This window comes from Callorhinus ursinus, unplaced genomic scaffold (assembly GCF_003265705.2).
Source record: "Callorhinus ursinus isolate GAN/ISIS: 27379988/994484 unplaced genomic scaffold, GSC_fseal_2.0 scaffold5, whole genome shotgun sequence".
NCBI lineage: Eukaryota > Metazoa > Chordata > Mammalia > Carnivora > Otariidae > Callorhinus > Callorhinus ursinus.
The window spans coordinates 82,130,835-82,150,456 of NW_027397067.1; the positions used below are offsets into that span (position 1 = coordinate 82,130,835).

Sequence of the window (19,622 nt, forward strand, 5' to 3'; positions counted from 1 at the left end):
GGGGGGGGGGGGGGGGGGGGGGGGGGGGGTGGGGGGTGGGGGGGGGGGGGGGGGGGGGGGGGGGGGGGGGGGGGGGGGGGGGGGGTGGGGGGGGGGGGGGGGGGGGGGGGGGGGGGGGGGGGGGGGGGGGGGGGAGCCTAGGGAGGAGGGGCGGAGCCTAGGGAGGAGGGGCAGGCAGCGGAGCCTCCGTGTTGGAGAGAAGCAGAAGGGAAGGGGAAGGGACTCCCCCCAGGCCCAGCAGGACCTGAACAGGATGGAGGGCCCCTGTGTGCGGCTACAGCTCACCCTCACGCAGGACACACCCCGAGGGCAAGACTCCGCCAAATCAGCTCTCTGCAGGGGCTAACACCACCTGCAGTCTTCTGCAAAACCAGCACCCACCTCAGCATCCGAGGGAGAAGGTGGGGCGTCTCTCAGACCCCCTCCGCCCCACTGGGGGGCTCAGGCTGCCCCCACCCTGCCCCAGCTTTACCCCCCTGACTTTCCCACTGGGCCCACTGGGCCCACCAGGCCTGACCTTTTCCTGCCCCTGCCCCCCCAACTTCCCCCCCGCCCCCCGCAACGGAGCCAGCGGTATTCTGGGAGTTCTCTGTCCATCTGTCATCCTCCTCAGGCCCCACCTGGTCTGGGCCCAACCACCTCTCACCTGGACCCCCACCAGAGCCTCACCTGGTCTCCTTGCATCCACTCCCACCTACCCCGACCCATTCTCCAGAGGAGGCCAGAGAGGCTTTGGCAAACATCCCGTTTAAACGTTGCAGGGCTTCCCAATAGTTCTCAAAATAAAGTCCAGAGTCCCCTGCGGGGCCCACAGGGCTGCAGGTCTGACCCCAGTCCCTCCCACCTCTTCTCCCACTGCCTTGGCTCCAATCATTGTCCTTCTTTCAGCTCCTTGGACTTGCCAGACTCCTCCTGCCTCAGGACATTTGCACCTGCTGCTCACTGAAACTGGAACCATTTTACCCCTTCTCCTGCACCTGACCAACTCCTATGCAGCTCTGAGGTCCCACCTGAAATGTCACTTCCCCCAGGAAGCCCTCCCACACTGTTCCTCAGGCTGCATGCTCTCACAGCACTTACACGGGTTTGTTTTCTGTAGAACCAACCACCATACCACCATATTAAACAATTGCTTGCAGACTTGCTGGCCCGGTAGTAGTCTCCGTTAGATCTCACCCCCCTGAGTGTGTCTGCCTCGCTCACACTGTGCTCCCCACACCCAGCTGTCAGTGCTCAGACTCTCTCATCCCTGAGTGAGGTGTGTGTGCTTATGTAAGGGACTGGGACACAGCAGCCAATGCTCATGAAGTGTGGGTGGGAGACGTCCTGGGGTCCATAACTGTGGGGGTTTCTACGCCAGTAGGCCTTAGTTATTTAGACTGACTCCTCCCCAGCCTTTGATGGCTCTGTCACACCCAGTCCAGCCCTCTCCATCTTTCACTCACTCCACCTGAGGGTCTCTTCTTGACCAAGCTCAAAAGCCACCTCCTCCAGGAAGCCCTCCCTGGTAGATCCCCACCAACTACTCCCACCTCATGAGGAGCCCTTAACACAGTGTTCCTTCTTTTCCTATCTCCACCTACCCCCCATTTCTCTGTCCCTAGTTCCCAGCTCAAGGTCCCCCACAGCAGGTTGCAGAGAACATTTGTGTGCGTATCTGCCCCCATGCTCCCATACCACACCTGAGCTTCTGGACAGCAAGGCCCCCCACTCCTCATCCAACCCTCTCCCTAGGTAGCCTATGGTCCAGCGCTCCCTGAGCGCAGTCTTTGCTGGGGCCAGACCGCAGGGTTCAGGGGCATCTAGGAGACACCTCTGCTTCCTGCACTCAGGTCCCAGGCCCCAAAAAGGAAACATGTGGATGGTTGCATCAACTCTGGGATCAGGCTCCAGCCCAACAGCCTGGCCTGGACCAGGGCCCAGCCCACCCCCTTTGGGGTCCCCACCCCAGTCCCACCCTGGGATCCAACTCATGCCAGGGAGGCTGAGCCCCTCAGCTTGTCCTTGTGGGCAAACACCCCAAGTCACAGGGTGTCCATCCCACAGGACACTCCTGGGTATCCTGTGCACCCGTCTACCCATTAGGCGGTCTGTTCTTACATGTGCATTCAGGAGACATTGTCCATGGCCAGCCCAGGGAACCCTGGGCCCCTTGCCCAGGGGCCAACATGACCAAGCATCAGACTCAGGAAAACACGTTGAATCCTGGGATGAGCCACAAATAAAGTGATATACCAACCTGTCAAACACTAGCACCCCAAACAGATGAAGACCCCACCCAAAGCACACCCTGACCAGGACTGATGCCCTAACAAAACAAAAATAGAAACAAAACCAGAATGCTTTCCTTTGAGTGCTGTGACTCTGACATCGGCTGTCAGTAAAGCCTCTTGCGAGCTAAGAAAGCTGTTTCCCCACCAGTAACAGTCGTGAGCACACTGGCTGGGAGCTGGGGTCCCCCAAACACTGCATCCTTTACCCCTTACACCAGGATTCTGGGGGCCAGTCTCCCTTGCAAACAACTGCAGGTAAAAATATAGGTCCATCTAAGAGCACTGTGGGTGGGGCTCCAGACCCCGTGGTAAGCAGACCCTACAGTGAGGCAGACCCTGCAGTGTGGCGAGTCAAATGAACGTTTGGTTTTCCGGCGGCTATCAAAGCCATGTTTACACCACTCTCTAGTAAGTCATGTTGTAAACAGAGGATGGTCGTCCAGGCTTTCCTGTCCCACTGATGGAGCTGAGGCAGAGTAGATTAAGCATGATTCCCAAGGGCCCTAGGACTTCCAGAATGGCCACTGAGCACTGGCTTCATCTGACAGGCACCAGCTGCACGAGCCCCTATCAAGGGAGTCAGCCTGTCCTTTGCAGCTTTAAAGCCAGGCATTGACCTCTCCTCTCCAGCTGTGAAAGTCCTAGATGGCGTCTCCTTCCAGTAGAAGGGCGTTTCACCTACACTGAGAGTCTGTTGCTTAGTGCAGCCGCCTTCGTGAATGATCTGAGCTCGACCTTCTGGAGAACTCGAGGCAGCTCCTACGTCAGCACTTGCATGGCATGGAGACGTCCTTCCTTCAACCTCACGAACCGCTCTTGGCTTACAGCTGGTCTCCTGCAGCTTCCTCACCTCCCCCAGCCTTCACGGAATTGAAGAGAGTGCGGGCCTTGCTCTGGGTGAGGCTTCGGTTTAAGAGAACGCTGGGGCTGGTGTGATCTCCTGTTCCCGACCAGTGAAACGCTCTCCATGTCGCCAACAAGGCTGTTTCGCTTTCTTACCGTTCGTGTGTTCCCTGGACAAGCATGTATGATTTCCTTCCAGAGCTTCTCCCTCGTGTTCACAGAGTGGCTGTGCGGTGCCAGAGGCCTGGCTTTCTGCCTGTCTGGGCTTTTGACATGTCTTCTCACTACGCTTGATCATTTCTAGCTTTCGATTTAAAGTGAGATGTATGACTTTTCCTTTCACCTGAGTGACCGAGGGGTCACTGCAGGGTTATTAGCTGACCTAATTTCAATAGTGTTGTGTCTTAGGGAATAGGGCTGCCCGAGGAGAGGGAGAGAGATGGGGGAACGGCCAGTTGCTGGAGTGGCCAGCACACAGACAACGTTTATTAAGTTCACCATCTTCTCTGAGTGTGGTTTGTAGCGCCCTAAAACAGTTACAACAGTAACATCACGGATCACAGATAACCATAGTAAATTAATAATAATTAAAATGTTTGAAATATTGAAAGAATTGCCAAAACATGACACAGAAGCATGAAGTGAGCGAATGCTGTTGGAGAAACGGTGTGGGTAAACTTGCTTGTGGGGTTGCCACAAACTCTCCATTGTAAAAAACACAGTATCTGCGAAGCCCAATAAAACAAGTTGTGCCGGTGGGTATTCCTCATTACAGATCACGATATCACAGTGTTCTACTAGTGTGAACGCTTTGAAGTGTTCATAATGAAACGTCTACATGTGGAGAGGGGCCAGACCCTGTCCCCATGCGTCTCCCTGACTGCATGAGGATAATAATAAAAAAAAAAAGTTACCCAAACTTCTGTCACTACTTCAATTTGTCTTCTTTATTTTATTTTATTTATTTATTTGAGAGAGAGGGAGAGTCATAAGGAGGGGGAGGGGCAGAGGGACAAGCAGACTCCCCACTGAGCAGGGAGCCCGATACAGGACTTGATCCTGGGACCCTGGGGTCATGACCTGAGCCGAAGGCAGACGCTTCACCAACTGAGCCACCCAGGCGCCCCTGAATTCGTCTTCTTTTAAGTTGGTGCAGAATCTCAGAGTCCCAGACACCAGGAAGGGGAATGCTGGGACCAGTCATGGGGAAACAGGAATTTGGGGCACAGAAGGGCTTGAGCCCAGGCCCCTGCTCTGCTGTCAAACAGTGTTGATTATGCGGTCTTGACCCAGTGTTGAGTCCTGGCTGAAGGCCAGTCAGCTGCCTCTCGTGGGCAGCTGATGGTGTCTCTTATCAGGCTCCCATACTCCAGACCCTGGAACACCCACCCGACCTGCCCCAGGGTTGGGTACCAGACAACTAGAGACAGCCCCTGTGTCTAGAGATGCCAAAAGTATTCAAACAAGCGAATCTGCAGGGAGCCTGTACAACCCAGCTGCCCCGCCCCTCTGGCCGTCCTCTGGCCGCTCCTGCAGACCCCAGGCGGGGGCAGCCCCGTGGTCCCACCACAAGTCACAGAGTCTGACTTCCATCTTTCCCAGGGTCATCCTGCTGTGTCCCACCATCAGAAGAACGCTTACATTTTATAAAACTGATGCAGAAGAACCAGTGTTCAGGTCCCAGTTGTGCTGCTTACCAGCTGTGTGATCTTGAGCAATTCCCTGCTCCCCTTGGTTTTCCCATGTGAAGATGGGGGTCCCCGGTGCACAGGGTCAGCACCTGCACTAACGGAGCAGGTGCAGGTAGAAATCTTGGTAAAACACCTGGCTTCATCGACACTTCTGTGACTTCTCCTACACCCCCAACGCCTGGCATGGAACTGCACCCCCAACCTCGCCCTAGAGGTCTGGACGCTGGATCATTCTGACTGAACACTGACAACGAGCACCACACCACCCCCTTCCCTAACGGCTGACTTCTGTCTCAGGGTAAAGTCGTTTGCAGTGGCCTAATGCTCCCACCGACAAACAAAAGAGCCGAAAAGTCACAGAAACTGTCCTGTTTACACTCTGGACAGCTGGGGAAGCAACAGAGACAAGAGGGACTAAAATTCCAGAGATGGGAAACTGGCAGACCTGCCCTCGAACAACTCACCGCCAGTCTTCAGAGTGTGTGGCGCCTTTAGATTCCTGAGAGCCTGAGAATTTGACTGTGGTCAAGGCAGAGGCCACCCTGGGGGGCGGCGGGGACAGAGAAACGAGCAAGCAGAACTGGAGAGTTGGGAGAACTCTAATGTATGGTTGATCTCATATCACTTTGGAATCCGCTTATCAATTTCCACACACAAAAAGTTAAAAGCACAGTGAGCACTACTACCCCCACTGGAATGGCTACAATCTAAGACTGCCAACACCGAGTGTTGGTGAGGTCGTGGAGCGCTCCGGAAGACTCCCACCACCAGGTGGAGACAGTGTGTAAGAACACTCTCACAACGCCGGCGGAAAATGTTTGGCAGTACCCACCGAAGCTGGTCACACGTAACTCCCACGCCTGCTGTCCTCCCCGTGGACATGAAGGCTTGTCTGCACCAAAGCCGGTGGAAGGAATGTGCAGAGCAGCCTTCCTCAAAAAACCCAGACTGGAAACGATGCAAACGCTACCCCATTGGATGAGGCACCCGCTCTGGAATCCCCACACCGTGTAACACTACACGGCAGCGGAAATACCAACACTCACGGCCAGGGAGAGTTCTCACGAGCCCTGCAGCTGGAGAGAAGTAGTCACACACAAAGCAGCTGATACTGCATGATGCCATTTACACAAAATCTAACAACAGACAAAACCAATGTGTTGGAGTAGGAGTCAGAATAGTGGTGACCTTCAGGGGATGGATACTGACTGAGAGGAACCCAAGAGAGCCTTCTGGGTTTCTAGAATGCTCTGCGTCTTGATTGATATGAGCTTCTACTCTCTCTATATATATATTTTCATCAATCCGTACACATAAGTGTACAATTTGCATACTTAGCTGGCTGTAAATCCTATCGCCATCTTTTTCATGAAACAAAAAGACGTGCAAGAATGTTCACAGCCACACGCTGAAACTACCCACAGCCCACGAGCTGTGTGATGGATAAAACAACTGTGGGGTGTGTTCCCACAACACAATACTGCAGGGCACTGAAGGAGACCAAGGACGCCGAACCCCCACAGTACAGGCGGACCTCATAGGCTCCCGCTAACAGGAGTCAGAGTCCAGACAGAAGAGGACGAAAGTCCGACTCTCATTACATAAACAGGTTCCAGTTAAACCTTACTTTTTTTTTAAAGATTTTATTTATTTATTTGACAGAGAGAGACACAGCGAGAGAGGGAGCACAAGCACCCAGGCGCCCCCAAACCTTACTTGTTAAGGTTAACAGCTTACAACCTTCTCGCCTCACCCCTCCTTCCTACAAAAACTTTCCATCTTTTGCACAACTTCTCCGAGCTCCCCTCTCCGTGCTAGACAGGAGATTCTATGTGCCTGATTCACGAATCGTTTAATAAAGTCAGCTAGAGGGGGCGCCTGGGTGGCTCAGACGGTTTAGCGTCTGCCTTCGACTCAGGTCATGATCCCAGAGTCCTGGGATCGAGCCCCGCATCGGGCTCCCTGCTCCGCGGGGAGACTGCCTCTCCCCCTGCCTCTGCCTCTCTCTCTCTCTCTCTCTCATGAATAAATACATAAAATCTTTATAATAAATAAAGTCAGCTAGATCTTCACATTTACTCCATCAATTTTTGTTTTTTAACACTTAAAAATAAAACCGCCAGTTCTTTTACCAGCAGAAGTGGATTTATTAGGGAACAGCAGAGACAACCTTGGACAAGCAGGTAGGCGCCTCTGCAGAACAGAGGGGAGGCTCTTTTACAGAAAGAGCGGTGGGGTGTAAGAAAGAGGGGGTTGTATTTAAAATGAAAGTTCATTGGAGTAAAATGGGAGCTGGAAGCGTAGTGGCTTTTCATTGGCTGAGCCCTGACAACCCCTCAATGGCTGGGGGAGGAGGAAACTTTCCTTCCTCCTGCGGGGTTAGTTCGGTAGTACCCTCCTGCAAGGTGCGTGTCTCCTTGTTGGGCCTGCAGCGGAGCGGGAGTGGGACGGGGTGAGAGCAACCCCTGCAGGCCTCCAGACTCCATCTAAGTGAGGTCTGCTTTTATTCATGTCCACACCCTGTATCTGAAGATCTGCCACCCTGCCTGTCAGGAATCCAAGGGGACCTCTCCAGGACACGGGTCCCCTGCTCTGATGGGTGTGAGACGCACTGCTGCCGGGAGGCCTGGGGCTGGACCCAGCCCATAACCCAGTGAGGGGGCTCATGCTCACCCTGGGGCCCCAGGCTGCCCGGGGTCTTCCCTGCTGTCATGCGGGACTTAAGGGAACTCCCCCCCACAAGTGTGGACCCCTATCTCGAGCTCAGCCATCGGTGTCTTTCCGTCCAGGCCCCCAGGGCTTACACACACACACGCACACACGCACTGCTTCCTTTGCAAGGGGGTGGACAGTCCCAGGGGGGCAAATTTGAATGGAAGATGGTACTTCGGAGACCTGTATCCTCCCTAGTCATTCAAAAAGTAGCGTGTGCGCATGCTCTGCAATCCCTGGCTTTATCCAGGTCATCTTTTTCTGATTCGGGACACAAAGAGCTTCTTCATCCCTTTATATGGCTGCAGAGCACCCCTGCAAAATTATTTTCAGTTTGGGGAGGGAGATAGATTTCTAATGAGATAATAAATGACACGTACCATGTACCCCCCCCTCCCCGTGGTTCTCCCAAGGGGAGCCCCAGTGTAACACTGGCGCCCCAGACATCTGGAGGTCCAACCAAGGAACCCCTCAGCAGGGGCACGGGGTGGGAGTAGGTGTCTGGGAGGCAGCGCCCAGGGACCCTCCAGGGCCCCAGGCGGAGGGGGCGCGGCCAGGTGGGCGGGGTGCGTGGCGGGACTGGAGCCTCAGCCTCCCAGATGCCCTGACCTGCGCGTGCACGTGGAAGCCCGAGCTTAGTGGCAGTTTAATGAGACACACAGGTGTTTACGTGCAGAAGGAGAGGAACCAATTAGACACAGACGCGCCATCTGCTCCAGCAACCCCACTCCTGAGCGCGTCCCCGCAGAAGTGCAAGCAGGGACTTGAACGGATACGCGCAGGTCGTTCACACCGCAAGTCGCCGCAGCCCGAAGGCACCGGGCACCAGCCGTCCCAGCGCCCCTCCGCAGGCGAGCGGAGAAACAAAAGGTAGCGGATCCACAAAATGGAATGTTATTCAGCCTTAAAAGGGAGGGGAGATCCGTCACACGCCACAGCATGGGTGGGCCTGAAGGCGTTATGTGAGTGAAATAAGCCAGTCACAAGAGGGCACATCTGTGTTTCACTTCTGTGAGGTCCCAAGGGTCATCAGGTTCAGAGACAGCAGGTGGAAGGGTGGTGCCAGGGCCTGGGGGATGGGAGCTAGTGTTTCATGGGCAGAGCGTCAGTTAGGAAAGGTGGAAAAGTTCTGGAGGTGGATGGTGGGGAAGGCGTCACAACAGAGGCGCGGGGGGTGGGCGGCACATCTGCCAGAACTGTGCCAGCTACCAGGGACCCTCGGTCACCCTCCACCGTGGGGCTTCCAGGGAAAGGGAGGATGAGACTCTCCAGGGTTGATGTGGATGGAGACAAGGGTGTCCGAGGACTAGAGAAAATGAAGGCCAGGGGTGCCTGGGGTGCAGATGTGTGTCAGGGAGTGGGGGGGAGCAGGCTGACCGAATGAACAATGCGTGCCTGCATAGTCCCTGAAGGGACTAATGGATGCGCTTCTGAGACCCTGAGTTTCCTCACAGGTTCCTGGTGTGAGTGGGGGTGCAGGGCAGTGTACCCTCCAAGACCACCCGGAGCCTGCTCCCAGTGGCCAGCCCCCCCTGTCTGCTTGTTTCTCAGTGCTGGATTCCAGGGAAGAACACGGGGCTTGTGCCCCCTGGCAAGCCCCAGGAACAGCCTGCCTGGGCAAGAGAGCAGCAGGGAGAGAGAGACCCCAGGAGGGACCCCCTCATGACTCCCTGCCCACAGGGGTGACAGGGTCTGGACTCTGCTCTAAGAAGGAAGCCCCTTCCTCTGCTCCCAGAGACCGAGAGGGTCAGCTGCAGAGAGAGTGGGAAAGAGCCCAGAGCAGAGAGATGCACGTGAGGACCAGCATGGGTACAGCCCACATCTGCCCCCAAAAGCCCCATTTCCCCAGGTCTGTGTACTGCAGGTGGGGACAGATGCCCTTCCTGTCCCCACAGATGCTAGACCTTTGCCCCTCAGAAACATTGTTCACCTTTCCCCAGGTCTGGATCTGATTCAACTTGGTGACCCCAGAGGCCCACGTGGGGCGGATGAGGGGGTACAGAACAGGAACTCAAAGCTCGGGACAGAACAGCACAGTTACCCAGGGAAAGCAGGGCCCTGCCCCACCCCCACCATCTCCTCCTCTGCCAGCGTGAGAGCAAATACGGATGGCCGGGGTGCCCTGTCCACGACTGGCATGAGGTCTGAGCCCAAGGCTGCTCCTGCCAGGAAGAGCAAGGTGACCCACTAGATTCACTTGGCTGGAGGGAGGCCAGGCCTGGGGGTGGGGGGAACTCCAGACCAGCCACGGCCACAGGGCCACCCACTGGAACCAGCCCAGCCACACTGGGCAGCACAGGCAAGACTGGGTCCTTGCTATGCAGGGGTCTGCGGGTCGGGAGTAGGGGGCCCCGGGCCTGCCTCTGGATATGGGCATGGCTAAGGGGGAGGGCTCTGAGCCCAGGGCACAGGCCATTTAGCATGCAAGCTCTAACATGGGCCTCAGCTGCCATGGGGCCGGCAGCCCTGAGCCCTGGCCCTGGCCCTGGGGGTGTCTAAGGGAGCCAAGTCCCTGCACTGGGGTCTGCAGGAGGCACCCCTGTCCTGGAAGCCTGGGGTCAAGGAAGTGCCGCTAATGGGCATGTTTTGGGACCAGAACGTTTGAAAAGGCCTGGGTGGGGAGAAGGCTGAGTGCACACACACATCCCGACCTGAGGGCTGGGGGGTCCCAGGGATGCAGGTGTCTGCCAACAAGGTGTTGGGGAAGGGGCCAAGCTCCCCCAGCATCGACAGTCCTCATGTACACGAGTAGGCCACCAGCCCTGGGCTGGCTGTGTGCTGCATCTGCAGGGTCAGGACTGGACCCGCTCCTTCCCTAGACGGGGCAGGGGGCAGCGCAAGTGCCTGCAGCAGAGGGGAGGGATGGCTGGCAGGGCTGAAGCTGGGCCGTAGCTCCTGGTCCGTAGGGCAGGGCTCTAACATCGCCCTGGGGGGCTGCTGAGGGGCAACAATGTTTCAATCAGTGAAGTAAATGGGGCTGTTATTATCCCCAGAGGCTTCTCACAACAAGCTCTGGCCTGCAGGGGCGAGGGGGGGGGGCGCAGGTGGCAGGGGGCACCCCTGCTCCCTAATAGTTCTGGGACCGCCCCCGGGGCCCTCCTGGGAGCAGCTCTGGGTCTGCTGCGGTGGCTGGGGCGCGGCGGGGGTGGGGGCGTCCAGGGCCATGAGCACCCAACAGATGGAGCCGGTCTGAAAAGTGACTTTGGCCCTTTGTGGGGAAGGGCTGTGGGGAAGGGCTGGGGGCAGCCTCCTCGGGAAACTGAGGGTGGCTCTGGGGTAGGCGAGGGTGCACGGCTCCCTAGGAATTCAGGCGGGACAGCACCTCTTGGTGGCTGAGGCTTCAGAGAAGGGTCCTCACAGCCAGCCCTGAGGGCACCGAGCCAGGTACCATCCTAAAGGCTGGCAGGCACTGGCTCCTGATGGCCAAGACATCGTGTGAGGATCCTGAGGCCCAGAGGCCCAAGAGGGGGCTGGTCCCGGACGCAGAGGGGGAAAAGGAGCCAGGCACCAGGCCCAGCCAGTCTCACCCCAGAGCCACCTCTCACCTCTGCTACAGGTGGCCCCAGAGAATGTCCCACGCACCTGCTGACAGTCAGGGAAATGACCCCCGGCACGCCAAGGGAGGGGCCCAGGCACTGAGGCACGCGCACAAGTAGCAGTCGGGCTTGCACTCCGGGGCCAGGTCCAACCCAGCCCCCTGCCCCCGCCCCCACTTTCCCATTGCCCCCGGGAAGGGGGAAGGGGCTCTCAATACTCCTTCAGGTCTGTGGCCTGCAGAGGAGGAGGGGTGTCCCCAGAGAGAGAGCTGGGGGGCTGCCAAGCTGGCTAGAGGGTAGGAGCCAGGAAGCCAGGCCCCAGAGGCTCAGTCGCAGGAAGCTTCCCCACTCCTCCACCGGCCTGTTCCCCGGGCAGGGGTACGCCCAAGTCAGGGAAGATAGGGCCCGGGATGGGTGGTGGCTGGAAGGAGCTCTGAGGTGAGGGGAGGAGCCACGCGGATGCAGGCAGGAAGAGCACACTCCAGGCAGAGGGCATGACCAGGACAACAGCCTGAAGTGGGAACGAGCTCTGGAAGGACAGTGAGGCTGACTCGGGGTTGCAGGTGACAGGTGAGCGACGGGCAGCTTAAGGATCCAGGACGACAAGCTCCTGTGGCCAAGTGGCCTGGGCCTGGTGTCCACAGGCTCCAGAGGCGGACGGGTGTTGTCCGGCGCTGCCCCAGCCCGGGCCCAGGTTCGCTGGCCGCAGTGCTCACGCCTGCAAGCCGGGCCAGGGCGGAGCGGCACAGGTGGACAGGAGGCCCCCACAATGACTTCCTGTCCCCCAGGCCCCTGAAGTCAGGGAGGGAAAGGGCCGTCCCTGGCCTGATGCCTGGCACTGGGGCCGGTATGAGGCCCATTGTTTGAGGCTGGAGCTGGGGTGGGGGGAGCTGGGGCCCAGGGGCCTCCAGGAAGCCCCCGGAATGCCCTCTGTCCCACTTCCCACAGATCCAGAGCCTGAGCAAGAACCGGAGCGAGCAGACCCGGCAGCCCCCAGCAGGATGAAGGCACCCGCGGCTCTCCTGCTGGCCCTGCTGCTTTGTGGGCAGCCAGGTACCCGGGCAAGGGGGCACCCCTGCAGCGAGAGGGGACAGCACAGTCTGGGCCCACGGGGACCCTCGGGACACCCAGCCTGGGGGCAGGACACGGCATGGGGTGCAGGGGGGTCAGGCTGGAGTCTGAGGCTGGAGGGACGTGGACGTGGGCTGTCCTGGGCTCCCGCAGGTTCCCAAACCTACCCCTCCCCAGCGACAGGCCCCACCTCTTTGAAATGCAGGCTTCGGGTTACCTCTTCTGTCCCGGCCTCCGTGTTGTCTTCTGTCAAACAGGCGGGCCATCCTGACGGTTTACTGGGGCGGTGGAGGGGGGAGGCAGCTACTGCAAAGGGGCCCCCACAGCAGCTGATGGTGCTGGGAAGCAAGCAGCGCCAGCAGCTGGGGGCCCACGGGGAGGACCGAGTGGGGAGGAAGGGGATGGAGGAGTGTCGAAGGACAGATGGAAGGGGTGGGGCCCAGCACTGGGTCTGGAGTATGTGTGCTCCGTGCCCGGGAACTGGGGGGTTACAGGCATCCCTGCGTGGCCAGGCACCGGGCGGGCGCAGGACGAGGAGGAGGAGGAGCACGCGGACGTCGGCCCGGAGGGCTATGATGACGACGATGACGAGGAGGGGCAGGAGGCCAGTGTGGCTGCAGGTGGCAAGGGCAGAGGGGACTGTCCACCCCACCCGAGGGCACAGGCACCCATCCCTCTCTCGCAACACTGTGTGGGGGCTCCGCTGAGCGCCAGGCTCAGTGCGGGGCTGGCATGATGCAGAACAACAGGCAAAGCCTTCCAGGGGGCAGGGGAGGGGAGAGAAAGGGCCCTGACACTCAGCACCCCTGCTCACCTCACCCTGGCTGTGACCCTCGATGGCCATCCGGAGTAGGGAGCCTAGAGAAGGAACCACTCCCGGGCAGGGAGGCTGAATAGGAGTTCACTAGGCAGAGAGGGGTGCAGCGGAGTCCCTGCCTGGATAGACCAGCAAGTGTAGAGGCCCGGGGCATGGAGTCCAGCTCAGCCAGACAGGACGGTGGGGTGCTGGCAGGGCAGGGCAGAGCTGACCAGTCCTGAGGAGGGGTGCAGGGAGGCTTGGGCAGAGGCTTATGGAGGGATCAGCTGGCAACAGAGCACAAGTCTGTAGGGGGAGGCTCTGGGCTGCAGGGGGAGGCACTGGGCCTGTAGGGGGAGGCTCTGGGCTGCAGGGGGAGGCACTGGGCCTGTAGGGGGAGGCGCTGGCCTGCAGGGGGAGGCTCTGGGCCTGCAGGGGGAGGCGCTGGGCTGCAGGGGGAGGCTCTGGGCTGCAGGGGGAGGCGCTGGCCTGCAGGGGGAGGCGCTGGGCTGCAGGGGGAGGCGCTGGGCCTGCAGGGGGAGGCGCTGGGCCTGCAGGGGGAGGCTCTGGGCCTGCAGGGGGAGGCGCTGGGCCTGCAGGGGGAGGCGCTGGGCCTGCAGGGGGAGGCCCCTTGGCCTGAGTCCTCTTGCCTCCCAGGGCTACTGCAGTGTTATGCCTGCCAGTCCCTGTACAGGGGGGAGCACTGCAAGCAAGTTCAGAACTGCGTCCACGGCCACAGCTTCTGCAAAGCCATCATGTCCCACGGGAACACGGGTGAGCAGGCCCCGCAGTGGCCAGGGCAGGAGGTGCCCCATCTCCCATGCAGAAAGGCGTGCACCCCCGTGAGGGGCCTCCTCCCTGCCCCAGCCTGTCCAGCGTGACAAAGCCTTTCTCCCCCGCCCCTCCTCCCTCCCAGAGTCGGGTCCTCTGACCACCTACTCTGCATGGTGTGCAGACACGTGTCAGCCCATCACCAAGACACTGGAGGGGACCCTGATGACCCTGACCTGTTGCCAGTCCACCCTCTGCAACATCCCACCCTGGCAGGAGCCCCCAGGCAGCGGAGCCGGTAGCCCCCAGGGCAGCCCCACGATGGTGGCCGCCACTCTCCTGCTCAGCCTCCTTCCCGGCCTTCAGGCCATGGGGTCCTGAAGGGGTGGTCCCACCCCCACCCCACTCACACCCTGGATGGCCAGCACTCTGTCCAGTGCCTTACCCACCTGGCTCCCCACCCCAGCTCTGATGAATAAACTTGGAACACCTTTAGTGATCCGGCCAACACTGCCCCGTCTGCATTTCCTATTTCCTGGCTGTCTGGCATCTTTGGCCTCCTCTCCCCACCGCCTGTGCCAGCACATTGACCCCAGGTCCAGGCCGCGACTGCTCAGGGCGCGGGTCCGCACAGCTGGGTAGAGAAAACACGCATCCTATGCCAGGCGGAGTCAGCCACATTCTCTCCCCTCCCCTCCCCCCAAGACTGTTGCCTGGGTTCCTGAGAAGAGGACTGGGCAGTGGGAGGGCTTGGGGAAGGGAACCCAGGGGTGCCCAGGGCCCACTCTGGTCAGGCCGGCACCACTGGGTGCTGGGGGCTCTCTGCCTTCCTGGCTGGTGACAAGACAGAGCCCTGGGATAGGAGGAAGGAGGCCTGGGTCTGGGCCTCAGGTTCCCCATCAGAGCAGCAGGGAACAAGGCTCAGAGGACCCCTCAATCCCCACCAGCCCAGCAGCCCCTGGGTAGGGAAGCCCAGAGTCCTATGCTGCCTGTCAAGCAGCTGCAGCAGGTGGGGTAGCCTCCCACTCTCTGCTTCCTTCTTTCCTTAGTAAAGAAAACCTCAAGGCCTAGCTGGGGGGCAAATCCCTGGGGTAGAGACAGGTCTGTCTTCTTCTCCTTCCTCCTTCCTGCCGGCTGCAGTGATGTCTGCGGCTCAGCAGCCGCTTCGCACCATGAGGCAGCACACTGGGATGGCAGGGCAGCAAGGAGGAAGGGCAGAGATCATGGTGACCAGGAGCCATTATACCAGCCCCACACTGCCTGCCTCGGTACCCCTTTCCTTGGGAGGGAAATAAATGGCTGCAGAGTTGAAGTGAGTCATTTCTCTGTCCCTTCTTCTTCACACACTGTCACACACACACGCTCCTGCAGGTACATACGCTCTCATGTTACTCCCGCCGGTGCACGCACTTGTGGTCACACACGCTCTCCCACATAGATAAAAGCCGAGCTCGGGGCTCACCCTGTCTGGGTTAAAATGTTAGTTAAGCCCTTGCCCCAGCTCCACGACCCGCATGAACACCATGCCCCACCAGCTCCGTGACCCAGACGAACCTCTTCACCTCCCCTGCAACACCCGCCCCAAGTGGGTTTCCTTGTCTGCCACGTGGCAGGGTAGGGGGGCCCTCCTGGGAGGACCAGCCTCAGTGAAGACTGACAAGCACTGCAGGGGAAGAGCACCAGGCCTGAGCCAGAGGTTGGGAGAGGCCGGATGAGGACCAAGACCCAGCTGGACCACCAGGCCAAGGCCAGTCTGATGTACCAGGGACGGTCAGGACGTTCTAGGCCAGTCCCGGGAAGGAACTGCCGGAAATCAGGAGGTGGTACCTCAGGGCTGCTCCCTCTCATCCAGCCTGGGCAGCACCTCTGCACCCACCTGTACAGCGGGCCAGGGCGTGTGTCCAGCTGGATCCCTGCCTCCATGTCTCATGACTGCCATGACACGTGACCACACAGTGGCTCACAACAGCTCAAACGGTCCCGAAGCTCAGAAGTCTGAAATGAAGGGCTTTGTTCCTTCCGGAGCCTGTGATGGTGCATTTTCTGTGTCAGCCTGACTGGGTCGAGAGAGGCCCAGATGATTTCTGGGTGTGTCTGGGAGGGGGTTTCCAAAGACATTAGCATTCGGGTACAAAGATGACAAAGATGGCCCCTGCCAACGCACCCCAACCACTGAGGGCCCAAACGGAACAACAAGGCAGAAAGGGCAAATTCACCCTCTGGAGCTGGACCTCCATCCTCTCCTGCCCTGAGACGCTGGAGCTCCTCGTTCTGAGGCCTTCAGACTCCAGTGAATCCCACCCTCGGCCTTCCTGGGGCTCCAGCTTGCGGACGGCAGGTACAGGACCTCTCGGCCTCCACAGCCACGTGAGCCAATCCCTGTGCTTGCACTCACAGAGCCCGCTGTACATCCGCCTGGCTCCGCGTCTCTGGAACTCTGGCCCCTCACCACCATCTGCCTCAAATCTCCCGCCACCTCCCTCTTATTAAGGCCTTTGTGGTGACATGGGGCCACCACCCAATCGAGGACAATCTCTCATCCCAAGACCTTCAACCCCATCACATCACCCCTTTGCCACATGAGGCCACACATCTCCAGGCTCCAGGGATTAGGACCTGGATGTTAGCCAGTCATTACTGGGCGTCGCCCACCACCCAACGTCAGAGACCCCAGCCGTAGCACATCTGGCCGTGTGCCGGGTCTTGGACCCAAGGAGGGTAAGCTCACTGGTCACAGGGGCCACAGCCCAGAAGTCAGGCGTGGCTCTCAGCCCCCGCGTGGCCTCTAGCAATGCTCCTGCCATCCAGACACAATTCAGATGCCCTTGCCTTTGCCACTACTAGATTCAGCTTCCTAGAGAGCTGGGATTTTTAAGATGGAATCTATGATGGGTGGGTGGGGGAGGGGAGAAAGACAACCCATCCAGTGAATGGACGGGCTCCCCCACGCTGCCTCCATGGGCATGGCCTCCCTGTGCCTGGAAGCTATGGTCACCCTCAGCCTGTGGTGGCAGAGTTGCCTGGGCTGAAGTGCCTCGAGGCAGGCAGTCCCCCAAGTCACACACACCCTTCCTTCTACCCAATGCGCCAGTGCCCACACACCACTGTGCCCGGCGCCCTGTGGTCCCCCGGCTGTCGCAGAGCTGGACGTGGTGCCTGATTCCAACTCATGGGACAAATTCTAACCACACCTCCCTCCCTCCAAGCTCTGACCAGCTGGGGACACAGGCACACAGACACATGGGGATCTAAGACCTCCCAAGGAAGATGCAACTGAGGATGCAGGGCCCCAGGCTGGGGGGTGAGGGTGGGGGATGGTGCAGGCAGATCCCAGGAACTGCAGGAGAGACAGAGGCAGAGCCAGAGGGTGACAGGCCTCCCCAGAAGCCACTCCCCCTGGAAAGGTCACTCAACCTCCCTTGGAAGCAGGTGTCTGGGGAATGGGGCTCCTCCCCGGTACAGACCGGACTAGTTGTCTCTTAACCCCCTGAACTCAATGGGCTGACCTAAGCACACAGGGGGCAGGTCAAAGCCTCGCCCTCCTGAGCCCCCCATCCCTGCCTCTGTGCTCTGCCGTCTCCTCCCCCAGGGCTCTGAGACCCACTGCCAGCCCAGCCGCACCCTGGCAAAGCTCACTCCCTCCCCCTCTCCATCTCCCTACCCCCCAGAGGGTGTGCAGCCCACTCCCATGAAGCAAAGGCCATCACGCAGCCACACGCAGCACCCCAGACTTTGCAGGACCTCAGGCTTGCTGAGTCCTCTATTAAGCCAGGGGGCTCAGGAGCCTGGTGGAAAGAGCCACGTGCCCCTCCTCACACCTCGCTCCTCCAAAGCTTCTGTCTTTCGGACCTTGGCTGGAGGGCCCTGCTCTGGGGAGCACTAAATCAACCCCTACCTAGAGGGGGCTGCGTGCCCAGCTCCACATTCCAGCTGAGAAGCAAGATGAAGGAAGAAGCAAACACCTGCTGGTGTCACCCCTCCCGTGCCCACCCTCCCCACGGCATCACCCCGCCTGTGCCTGCCCTCCCCATGCCCGTGCCCGCCCTCTCCATGGTGTCACCGCACCCATGCCCGCATTCCCCACAGCATCACCCTGCCCCATGCCCGCCCTCCCCACGGTGTCACCCTGCCGAGCCCACACTCCCCAAGGCTCCAATGTGGGGTGCTGCAGTCCCCTCCTGGATGTCCGGACTCCAGCAAGGGCCTCCTCAAGGCCAAGCTCTGTGTTCTCCCAAGAAGAGACCTTTGCTCACTTTGTCTGGATCAGTCTGCAGTGTATTCGGCGGCAAGGAACAGAAAATCCATCTAACTGTACCTAGAAAAAAGACTTGGCTTTGGGCGCATCACCACGGCCTGGGGAGCATGGGCACAGCAGCCAAAGCAGGAAGGGGCTCCCCAGCCTGTGGCCCTTATGAGCGCATCTGGTAGCCAGGTCCTGCTGGCCTCCTCCGTCCTCTGTCCATCTGTCCATCAGGGTGCTCAGTGACCGGTCAGGGCCACTTGTGTTGCCTGTGACCCCATGAGGTCTGCAGCGGCAGCAGCCAGTCAGCCCAGGAGTGCCGCGTTCTGCACACAGACCTCCGTAAATGGAGACAGGCCTCTCCCTGCCCACTGCAAACCCTGAGCAAACCCCGCACCACCCCGATTCCCCAGGGTGTCCCCTGTCCCGCAGAGCTGGTGGTTTCTATGGTGATTCGGCTTGAGCCAGCCTCAGGAGGCTGTGCTGCCCGGTGTGTGGGCAGATCCCCCCTGCAAGCCCCACGGAGGGCCCCTCCCGACGTGAGGGTCTGGGGGCCACACAGGGGTCTTTCCCACCGCAGCCTGCTGGCAGATTCGCAGCCCAGGCCCACCCAAATGAGAAAATTAATCAAAGGAAACCTCACTAAAACACAAGTCAGGAGCTTGGGCAGCGGGAGCTCTCACCCCCTCCTACTCTCATCATGTACAAATGCGATGGGAAGAGAGGAGCCTCCCCCGCCCTAGTGCTTTCCCTACTCCCTCACTCCCTGCTGGGCTGGAAGAGGGGAGCTTTCCTCCAGCCCTGGCAACAGCCCAGCCAATGAGAAGCCAGTACACTTCCAGCTCCCAGTTTAGCCCAATGGGCTTTCAGTTGACAACAGCCCCTCCCAGCTCCCCCCTCCTCTGGGAAAGCGCTTTGCTGTCCTTCGCTCTGCAAACCTGCGGTGTTTTGCTTGCCCCAGCTTGCAATTCTCCGCCCTTCCTCAGTAAACCCATTTTGGCTGGTAAAATGACTAGAAGTTTTATTTTCAAGGTTAACACATGCAGAAGCCCCACTTCTGCACTGGAATCGGGATCATGGCACCCCCCCCCACCCCCGCCCTTGGGAGGTTATGCGTGCTGGAGCCTGACACAGCTGTCCATCATCAAAGCAGCAAAAATGTTCAGCCTCCGCAGGAATCTAGAAGTGGGCATACAAGTCAACATGGCGTTTGGGAGAGGCTGTTAGCAGCATGGGGGCGGGGGGCAGAAGCCAGCACACCCTTAGACCCCGTGGTTCCCCCAAAGAAGTCTGTCCTACAGACGCCAGAGCCGCTCCTCTGGACAGGCCTCCTGGGCAGTGCGTCGGCTCTGCTGGTGCCACCAGTGGGTGGCAGTAGGCACTTGGGTGAGGTCCCCTCTTCTAGACTGAAAGCAGGGGGCATGAGGCTTCCAAGAGCCGGGCTCGCCCATGGACAAGGAAGGACACGTCTGTCCCAGAGGCCAGTAGCTTAGGACAGGGAGAGGCTGCAGTTGATAGACCAGCCTCCGGGCCTCGTTCAGACTTCAGCGGTCCTCACCCCAGGGCACTGCAGGTACTCGAACCCCCAGAGGGTGCTCCTCAAGAGCCTAATGCTGGAAACTTCTGGAGCTGGTGGCCCTGCCGCTTGGATGCTGTCGAGAGTCTCCCTGGCCTTTGTCAATGTGCTTG

At 59.4% G+C, this 19,622-nt stretch overlaps 1 protein-coding gene across 2 annotated transcripts; it reads left to right on the forward strand.

Moving 5' to 3' along the window:
• Positions 1-11,435: 11,435 nt before the first annotated feature.
• Positions 11,436-14,201, forward strand: GPIHBP1 (glycosylphosphatidylinositol anchored high density lipoprotein binding protein 1). Of its 2 annotated transcripts, XM_073892745.1 has the most exons (5): positions 11,436-11,625; positions 12,004-12,108; positions 12,639-12,746; positions 13,580-13,696; positions 13,839-14,201. In XM_073892745.1, the coding sequence occupies exons 2-5, from the start codon at positions 12,057-12,059 to the stop codon at positions 14,072-14,074; spliced, it is 513 nt and encodes a 170-aa protein (XP_073748846.1). In that variant the 5' UTR covers positions 11,436-11,625; positions 12,004-12,056; the 3' UTR covers positions 14,075-14,201. The 2 variants fall into 2 exon arrangements, with proteins under 2 accessions (XP_073748846.1, XP_073748847.1); XM_073892746.1 differs by lacking the exons at positions 11,436-11,625; positions 12,004-12,108; positions 12,639-12,746 and adding an exon at positions 12,774-13,268 and having other exon boundaries at positions 13,537-13,696.
• Positions 14,202-19,622: the final 5,421 nt, after the last annotated feature.

Coding starts and splice junctions, on each gene's coding strand:
- GPIHBP1 (XM_073892745.1), top strand. CDS start 12,057: ATGAAGGCACCCGCGGCTCTCCTGCTGGCCCTGCTGCTTTGTGGGCAG. Junction 12,747..13,579: donor GGAGGCCAGTGTGGCTGCAG/GTGGCAAGGGCA, acceptor CTTGCCTCCCAG/GGCTACTGCAGTGTTATGCC. Junction 13,697..13,838: donor CATGTCCCACGGGAACACGG/GTGAGCAGGCCC, acceptor CCTCCCTCCCAG/AGTCGGGTCCTCTGACCACC.